The sequence below is a fragment of the Ascaphus truei genome, chromosome 21, assembly GCF_040206685.1.
Source record: "Ascaphus truei isolate aAscTru1 chromosome 21, aAscTru1.hap1, whole genome shotgun sequence".
In the NCBI taxonomy this organism is placed as follows: domain Eukaryota; kingdom Metazoa; phylum Chordata; class Amphibia; order Anura; family Ascaphidae; genus Ascaphus; species Ascaphus truei.
Window position 1 is genome coordinate 25,617,444 of NC_134503.1, and position 9,532 is coordinate 25,626,975.

At 48.7% G+C, this 9,532-nt stretch overlaps 1 protein-coding gene across 1 annotated transcript; it reads right to left on the bottom strand.

Annotated features, from left to right (window-relative positions):
- Positions 1-2,649: 2,649 nt before the first annotated feature.
- On the bottom strand, positions 2,650-9,117 carry HSPA5 (heat shock protein family A (Hsp70) member 5). Its single transcript, XM_075579402.1, has 9 exons — positions 8,987-9,117; positions 7,097-7,280; positions 6,520-6,751; positions 6,281-6,415; positions 5,985-6,097; positions 4,978-5,368; positions 4,443-4,680; positions 3,999-4,166; positions 2,650-3,566 (listed from the first exon to the last, which is right to left on the bottom strand). The coding sequence occupies exons 2-9, from the start codon at positions 7,219-7,221 to the stop codon at positions 3,004-3,006; spliced, it is 1,965 nt and encodes a 654-aa protein (XP_075435517.1). The 5' UTR covers positions 7,222-7,280; positions 8,987-9,117; the 3' UTR covers positions 2,650-3,003.
- Between the last annotated feature and the right edge of the window lie 415 nt (positions 9,118-9,532).

Here is a 9,532-nt window from a genome sequence, read left to right on the forward strand (position 1 = left end):
CTTCCTTACAAGACTTTGTGAAATCTCACGAGAACACACAATCCTGCAGTTGCTTCCTCACTCCAATTAAACAGAACATGGTTTGGGCCTGTTCGCTGCTCTTGGAAAAGTGCTGAGACCATGGAATAGTGATTCAGGAAAAACAAATAGCTTGAGATATTTGCTGGTGCAATTGACTCCTTCACACACAAAATACTGTTAGAAGTTTCACTATAGCATACAACCAACATAGCACTTCAACACATGCACAAAAAAATATTCAGGCGATGGAGAATAGAGCAGCACAGCCAGCGACGAAGAAAATATCTCAAACTCCAAACTCAAGTCAAATCACACCTTGACAAAGTGCTTCGGCATGAAACGCGTAGGTGCGTTCATGTAGTCCTTGTTTTTCTTGGAAGCTTGCATTAAACAGCTGATTTGACAGAGTTTGCCTGAGATTTTCTTCGTCGCTGGCTGTGCTCTGTTTGGCACACCATCACCTGGATTTCAACTTTGGACGGACGCACGCTGTGAATGTTTCCAGTGTTCCTGCCCTACACAGGTAACGGACCATAGTGCCATGTAATCCTGTGCTTTCTGGACATGGCAGCTTACAAATAGCATATGTTTGTGTCTATTTATGTGTCACTCTGTGGATGTCAAGTGGATACCACTAGGCACAAACACTTTGCACATTTCTATAACCATACAGATTGTGGAAACTGTTACCGCCTGGAGATTCATTGGATTTATGGATTAATCCTACAAGGCCACTACTGGTTTTGGAGCACCACAATACCAACCATTGTACAAAAAAAATATTCACCTGGCACTCAAATGTGTGAAACCCAAATACCCAGCGAGAAACAAATTTTGCATGTGATAAAAGCTGTGAAATGCTATAATTAAATATAGGTGAACAAATATAAATGTGATACTAAACAAATATAACAGACCAGTTTGCAGCTCTGAGCCTGGGAAGAATTGTCCGCTGAAGTTCTGGTAATGTTGATCTCAAAAGTGTGGGGATGCAAAAAACAAGTGTGACAATTGTAGCCAGTATCCCAGAAAAGTGTGGTGTCTTAAAGTGATTTCTTTGTGTGCGCACACATATTGGGAGCCTCAGCACGCAGTAAAACATCAGACAAGTGTCACCAATCAGAGGGAAAAAGTCATCAAGCACCGTTTATCCAGTGTGGGTGAGATCCGACTTCCTAGCAGGGATTACCACCCTCCGTGACACAAGTATTCTTATAATGCCTGAGAGAACTTCATGATCGTGTGCATTCGTGAAAACTTACTCATGTTCCAATATATTGTTTTTATGATCTCCACCATCCTGCGGCTCTTTTCTGGGGGAACGTGTACTGCAATACATCTGGCATACACCGGACGAGTTTCTACACCGGACCAGGGAGGATCCCAAAATGTGTGGTATCCTAGGTGATTACTTTGAGGGCACACTTGTTTGGGATACTGGCAACATTACTAGATTTGTTTTCTTCAGTTTTTTGCACTCCCCGCACTTTCGAGGACATTGAGTATATTTTTCTCCCAAATGAAGATACTGAAGGGTTGTTGGGGATAGTTGAGTAAAGATTTTATTAGGGTGGTTATGTATGGCTCAGGCTGTCACATTTCCCTTAAAAAAAAAAAAAGTTTAAAGCAGGGAGTCTCCAGAGCTGAACCCAATTAGTTTCAGCTCTGGGAACCCAGCTTCCAGGGGCTGGTAACCACTCAGGGATCACACAATGGCAGCGTTTCAAAGCTCCTGCACCCTGTGAGCAAATAGGAAGCCATGATGTCATCCAGTGCAGCTTCCCATTGACTCATCTCCTTGTGTTCAGGGGGTTTTCAACTGCTGAGATACCAGCACCCCCATTAGAGATCTCTAGGGAAGCAGGGGGTCAGCTCCACAGACGCCCTACTTAAAACCCATGTTAAGCAGTGCATGAATTGATCCTTAAGTGGCAGTAGTAAAAGAGGGGGTGTCCTTATATTCAGGGTCACCCAATAATCAGGCTGTCATTTTGCTGTCAGTGCAGTGAGCAGACATTCCTAGCTCAGTCTATACTAGAAAGCATACCACCTGTTAAGTGGAGGCAGCTATTTCTTACAACTGAGCAACTTAAACGCAAACGTATTTTCAGAGACCCCATGGGAAATGAAAGAATGATAAGGGAGTGTCCAATGAATTTAGAACAAACCAGCAACAGGACTTGGGTGCATCTGCTGCTCTTCAGTCAGTGAATGCAGGGATCATCTCTCAAATTAGCATTTTAGATTATAGCTACACCACGACATTTGAAGCAAAGCCTGGGGTACTCAACTTTAGTCCTCAAGCCCCTAACAGGTCAGGATATCCCTTCTGAGCCGCCTGTGCTGAAATCAGGGTCTGTCTTCAACTGAGCCACCTGTACTGAAGCTGGGATATCCTGAGAACCAGACCTGTTGGGAGGGTGTGGGGCTTGGGGTACAAGTTGAATACCCCTGGTGTAGCCTTTAGTGCACTGTCCTGCTTCAGCCTCCAGTTAAGTTGATGTGCGTGTGTACAATTGTGCTCCACCAGCTGCACGTTTCAATAGACGTCAGGAGAATTACCATCCTATGTCAACTACAACTGTAGAGTATATTCAAGGCTAGACAGAGTCAGATAAACAGAACAGCTTTAATTATCAAACATTTATTGTGGTCAAATGATGGTAGAAAAAAGTTCTACATAGAATGCACATGACCAACTTGCAAATAAATAACTTTTCATGAGAGCAACTTTGATACCAGAACTAACCCGCCGCCCCCCCTCCCAAATTCCAGCCGCCCACCTCCCACAGGGGAAATACCCAAACAAAAATAATGATCTGAGTGAGCCACTGCTAATGAAAAGCAGGAAACAGCCATTACGGCTTAGCATTTGTCTCCACTTGGTAGTGAAGAATTCACACGAACGTTAGAGTCTTCTCAACAAAAAGTTCCTGAGTCCAGTATTTACAATATTACAGCAGCCAAGGATCCCCCACAGGCCTACAACTCATCCTTCTCCGTTTCCTCCTCTCCCTCGGGAGGGGGAGCGCCAGCTCCACCATAAAGTTTGCCCACGATTGGCTGGACAATCTCTTCTAGTTCCTTCTTTTTGGCCTTGAAGTCTTCGATGTCTGCATCCTGGTGGCTTTCTAACCACTCTATCTTCTCCTCCACGGCTTTCTCAATGGTCTCCTTGTCTTCAGAGGACAGTTTGCCCCCGAGCTTTTCCTTGTCCCCTATTTGATTCTTTAAAGAGTAGGCGTAGCTCTCCAGCTCGTTCCGGGAGTCGATGCGCTCCTTCAGCTTTTTGTCGTCCTCTGCAAATTTCTCTGCATCGTTCACCATCCTCTCGATTTCATCCGGAGTCAGGCGGTTCTGGTCATTCGTGATTGTGATCTTGTTCTTGTTCCCGGTGCCCTTGTCTTCTGCTGTCACACGCAGGATACCATTAACGTCGATTTCAAAGGTGACCTCGATCTGGGGTACTCCGCGGGGGGCAGGGGGGATTCCGGTCAGATCGAAAGTGCCCAGTAGATGGTTATCCTTTGTCAGTGGACGTTCACCTGGAAAATCAAACAAGATGGTTAAGAGTGTGTGGGACTCCTCACACTTACAGCAACACTCCCAAAGTGTCCTGTACAAGCAGATTATGCAAATACAGCGTCCAGTTAGTCATAGAAAGGACCAAGACTATTGCCTATAACAATAGCCAACTCAAGTGCATGGGCCACCAACAGGTCAGGTTAAGGAGATCCCTGCTTTAGCACAGGTGGCTCAAAGTGACAGCCACTTGTGCTGAAGCAAGGATTTCTTTAAAACTTTACCTGTTGGTGCCCCCCCCCCCCCTGGCCTACAGCGTAACCACATGCCGCCAGTACCATAGTTACAGCTCCTGCTGTACAAGGCAACTCGTATGCAAGAGCAGGTTTTTGCCATGCGTCAGTGACTAGTTTGTACTCCTGAAGTCAGAGTGTTACTCGGCAAGAACTGCTCACCTTCATAAACCTTGATGGTGACAGTGGGCTGGTTGTCAGAGGCGGTGGAGAAGATCTGGGACTTCTTGGTAGGTACAACGGTATTTCTGGGGATGAGTTTTGTCATGACTCCTCCCACGGTCTCAATGCCAAGGGTGAGAGGGCACACGTCAAGAAGAACAAGGTCACCTGTGAGAAGGTAAGAGACATAAGGAATAGTCCTGGAGAAAAATCCATATGTAACCATACTGGGAAAAAAACAGAAGCTTTTAGCATAGGGCTTGTGTAGACTTCCTAGTTTGTGCTGCCCTGTAAACAGTTCTGAGCTAGTAAGGCCTTTTGCCGCATTCTAAAGTGTCTTGTAGAACTGAAGGGTTTAAACCAATCCCAAGCTACGCATACAATATGTGACACCTACGCACTGATTTGCATTACTGCACCCAGCAGGCTCCGGGATTCACGTACCAGTATCCTGGTCACCAGAAAGTACTCCGGCCTGGACAGCTGCACCGTATGCCACAGCCTCGTCTGGGTTGATGCCGCGAGAGGGCTCTTTGCCGTTGAAGAATTCCTTGACTAGCTGCTGGATTTTAGGGATGCGGGTGGAGCCTCCCACGAGCACAATCTCATCGATGTCGGATTTCTTCAGGTCAGCGTCCTCTAGAACCTTCTGAACTGGCTTCATGGTGGAACGGAAGAGGTCCTGGAATGGGTGGGGCACAGGTTACAATAACTGCCACGGGGTGTTAACCCCCATGATTAGACTGCAATTAGGTAGCTTTCTAGGCATTACTGAAACATCCTCAAGGGACTCCTCATTAAGGTGTGTCACCTGTGCTACTTAGCACATATAGATTACACAAAACCTACCACTCCAACACAAACACCTTTTATACAAAAGGAGTCCAGTATCCTGCTCCACCAAAACAATTATTTTGGGGTTACTGCTGTGTAATCTTACACTGGACTGACAGACAGCTGTGTTATGCTATATTCTTACCATGTTGAGCTCTTCAAACTTGGCACGGGTCAGGGTTTCCGAGAAGTCCTCCCCTTCGAAGAAGGACTCCATCTCAATCCTGGATTGGTGCTGAGCAGACAGGGCCCTCTTGGCTTTCTCCACCTCCCGACGCAGCTTCTGCACGGCCCGGTTGTCTTTTCGGACGTCTTTGCCAGTCTTCTTTTTGTAAAGCTTGATGAAGTGCTCCATGACTCTCTGGTCAAAGTCCTCACCGCCAAGGTGAGTGTCTCCGTTGGTGGCCACCACTTCAAAGACACCGTTGTCTATGGTGAGCAGGGAGACGTCAAAGGTGCCACCGCCAAGATCAAAGACAAGGATGTTCTTCTCTCCTTCCCGCTTGTCCAAACCGTAAGCAATGGCAGCTGCAGTACTACAAAACAGGACAAGCTTTTATTTCATGATCTAATGAACACCAAACCTCGTCTACAATCAAACAAGTTTAATCTGTTTTGTAAGCAAAACTAGATGCTCCTACACTTATTTTAATGTGCACAATTTAGGCATATCAAAAATCATGGTCACTAGTCTACTAATATTGTTGCTTTGTGGATCTGTGCTACTCAGTGAAGACTAGAACAGGGGGTGTGCAAAGTTTTGATCCTGCGCCTCCCGTTCCCCCCCTCCTGCTCTGGCATAAAAATGATCCGTGGTGTCATGTGACGCACATAACCATGGCAATTTGACAGGATTACCATGGTGTTGCGTCGATGACCAGGTAGAAGCTGCAGAGGCCTTGCGCGTTCCCTCAGCATTATTTTCATTGCCTTGAGGGGGGCACAGGACCTCTAGCCCCTGCACACCACCCAGACAATCTCCCTCCCTTGGGCCACTTCCTCCACCCCTGGATTAGAATATGGCACCTCTCTGCCAAATTGATACACTACCGAAATCCTCCCTCAACATGGCCTCCTAGCCAAAATGTCTTTGAGTTACAATAAGGTTAGTTCCTTCAGTTACAAGTGTGATGAAGTGCGCAAGCTACTTACGGCTCATTGATTATTCTCATCACATTCAGGCCAGCGATGACGCCTGCATCCTTGGTTGCCTGACGCTGGGCATCATTGAAATAGGCTGGCACAGTAACAACTGCATGGGTAACCTAAAAAAGGAACAGGTACAAGGTTAGGACCAAATGCTACTTGTGTTATGAACACAACAACATTTATGCTATGGAGTGCACAACCAATGGTTAACACTTTATAGTCTGATGTTAAGCGGCATAAGGAGTCTAACTGAATATATCATGGTGCTTCAGATAACCATTGGCAGGGAGCGTATGTACCTTCTTGCCCAGATAAGCCTCAGCGGTTTCCTTCATCTTGGTCAGCACCATGGCAGAAATCTCTTCTGGAGCAAAGGTCTTCATCTGGTCTCCGATGTCCACCTGAATGTATGGCTTGGTTTTCTTCTCCAAAACCTTAAAGTAAAAAAGCCCATTAACCAGAGTTTCTCAGACTGGGAGGAATTACAGACTTCTAAAGCAAATATGACACGACTGATCCATGAGCGCTTGATGCACACCTTGAAGGGCAGGTACTTTAGGTCCTGCTGAACGGAAGGGTCATTCCACGTGCGGCCAATCAGACGCTTGGCATCGAAAACGGTGTTCTCTGGGTTTGACGTCAACTGGTTCTTCGCAGCATCTCCAATCAGACGCTCCCCTTCGGGGGTAAACGCCACATATGAGGGTGTTATTCTATTGCCCTGGTCGTTGGCAATGATTTCAACACGCCCGTTCTTGAACACGCCAACACTATATAAAAAAATAAACAACAATGGAGGCACCAATGAGTTATTAGCTTATATTGGTGGCAGAAAATCATGCCGGCCCATTTACCCAATAACAAAACACTTTATATATGAAAAGCGCATGATTTAGGAAATGCCAACTGGCTTCTTGTCAATGAAAAACAGCCAAGGGCTGAAACTATAGTTTTTTTTTTTTTTTTTACTTCTTGTAAATGGTCAATTGTCCGATTAAGAGGAATATTTGACGAGCCATAACTATACCACACTAGCACTGACCAATAACACTTTAGAAGTGAGTAAGAGTCGTAAGTGGCCTAAAAATGCAGCATGCTGAATGAAGTGCACGTACCACGAGTATGTGGTACCCAAATCTATGCCAACCACAGTGCCAACTTCTTCCTTCTTGTCATCGTCATCAGCAAACACACTGGTCCCAACCAGTAACACAAGTGCAAACAGCTTCATGGTGCCCATGAGATTTAGAGTTTATACCGAACCACTGGAAAGAAAGCTCTGCGTTGAATAGAAATATCCTGCAAGAAAAGAACGGACAAAACATTAAAATACTGGTCTACCTACTCACCGCCGAGTTATTTTAGGGTTACATAGCAACGCACTAAAAGCACAAAGTGGACCGCATTAAATTCTCACACATGCATAGTTAGGGACAAACACAGGTCAACTCTGCAGGTGTTAAAAGAAAGGGAGGGATTTGAAAAATCCCATTACGCATCACAATGAAAGCTCCATTGTCTGGATGAAGGCTCGTTACATCTTGGAGTGTGTGACAACCAATATTTAACCCCGTCGCAGACAGAGGACAGCAACATTGCTCAGCAGTGGAGGGGTTAAGGCATCAGATGAAGCACCAGAGGATGATAGGGGAGGGTGCACACGGAAGGGAGGAGCAGTTCTAACACCCCGCCCAAAGGGCCCAGACAGGAAGGAGAGAACCTTCTAGAGACCCGATCTTTCCCTGCACAGAACCAGAAGATTTGTATTCCTCACAACCCCCAAAACAGGACCAGAAACCAGATCAAAAGCAAATAAGTGTGTTAATTATGTGAATTAATCTCAGGACACCTAAATTAAATTATTGCAAACGTGAAGACTCTTTAAATACAGGTCTACATAAACCAGAGATATGACAATGTACAATAAAAATGAAAAATACACAGGATGTTCAGTTAAAACCCTCACTAGATAACAGGAAGATAATATATGCACCATGTCAGGGCTCCCCACCCCCCAAACCTCAGGGACCCACAGGCAGGGGAGCACACCCCCCACCCCCCAGGCACCCACAGGCAGGAGAGCGCACCCCCCACCCCCCAGGCACCCACAGGCAGGAGCCCACCCCCCAAACCTCAGGGACCCACAGGCAGGAGCCCACCCCCCAAACCTCAGGCACCCACAGGCAGGAGAGCGCACCCCCCAAACCTCAGGCACCCACAGGCAGGAGAGCGCACCCCCCACCCCCCAGGCACCCACAGGCAGGAGCCCACCCCCCAAACCTCAGGGAGCCACGGGCAGGGGAGCGCACCCCCCAAACCTCAGGGACCCACAGGCAGGGGAGCACACCCCCCAAACCTCAGGGACCCACAGGCAGGGGAGCGCACCCCCCAAACCTCAGGGACCCACAGGCAGGGGAGCGCACCCCCCAAACCTCAGGGACCCACAGGCAGGGGAGCGCACCCCCCAAACCTCAGGGACCCACAGGCAGGGGAGCGCACCCCCCAAACCTCAGGGACCCACAGGCAGGGGAGCGCACCCCCCAAACCTCAGGGACCCACAGGCAGGGGAGCACACCCCCCAAACCTCAGGGACCCACAGGCAGGGGAGCAAGTGCCCCCACCCCTCAGGGCCTCAAAGCCAGGTGAGCCTCCCACACCTCAGAGCCCCACAGGGAGGGGAACGATCCCCCAACCGAAGCCTCAGGGTCTCACAGGCAAGAGAGCCCCCCAAAAATGTCAACGCCTAACAGACAAGGGACCCCCAAGAGACCAGAAACAAAAACGCAGCAACCCTGGGGAAGCAACATCCCAGCACCTCGCGCAATACACCGCTCCCCTAATATAAAGCCCCCGCCATTACCCCCTCGGGACGCCGCAATACACAGCAGCGACCCCCACCACCCATATAACTCCTCCCACCAATTACTAACCGCCCGCAGCACCCTCTGGGATGCTGCTGTCATTAGAGCCGCACAGTCCATTACACCAGGTGTCCACGCACATACCGCGCTGCAGGCCGCTTTTCTCTCTTCGCGCCTCTGTCTTCCTTCCTCGCCAACCGCTGTCAGACTGAAACCCCACGCGCCGCGCCGCCTCTTTTATACCCTTCGGGCCGGCATGAGTCGTGGAGAGCGCTGATTGGCCGGCGCGCCGCGCGTTGGAGCCACCCGATTGGCCGGCGGCTTCTCAAGCTGTCCGCTGCGGATTCGCACACGTTCCGATGACGACTTTACCCCCTCCACCCTGTCTCCTCTCTGTCCCACGCCCGGGTCCCGCCCACCACGAGCAGCTGGACCAATCGGGGTGCGGTCCGTGGCGCCGCGGGCGCTGGTGATTGGCCAGCCGGCTGTCTGTCAGGGGATGGGGTTCCAGGCTGCGCTCGGTCCGTACTGGAAGGATCGGGCCTTCGGTTTCGTCAGAATTTCGTAATGTTGCGTCCGGTGCCGGCGGCCCGGTTCCGTGATTCATGACCGGGCCGGTGCTAATACAGCGCATGTGTGTATATATATATAAATAATACATACACACATTATATATATTTATACACACAC

Bases quoted from the DNA above. Each gene is read 5' to 3' on its own strand.
- HSPA5 (XM_075579402.1), bottom strand. From the start codon at position 7,221: ATGGGCACCATGAAGCTGTTTGCACTTGTGTTACTGGTTGGGACCAGT. The intron at 6,416-6,519 runs GTGTGCATCAAG...TTTTACTTTAAG, and splicing joins TAAAGTACCTGCCCTTCAAG to GTTTTGGAGAAGAAAACCAA. The intron at 4,681-4,977 runs GTAAGAATATAG...CACCCATTCCAG, and splicing joins AGTTTGAAGAGCTCAACATG to GACCTCTTCCGTTCCACCAT.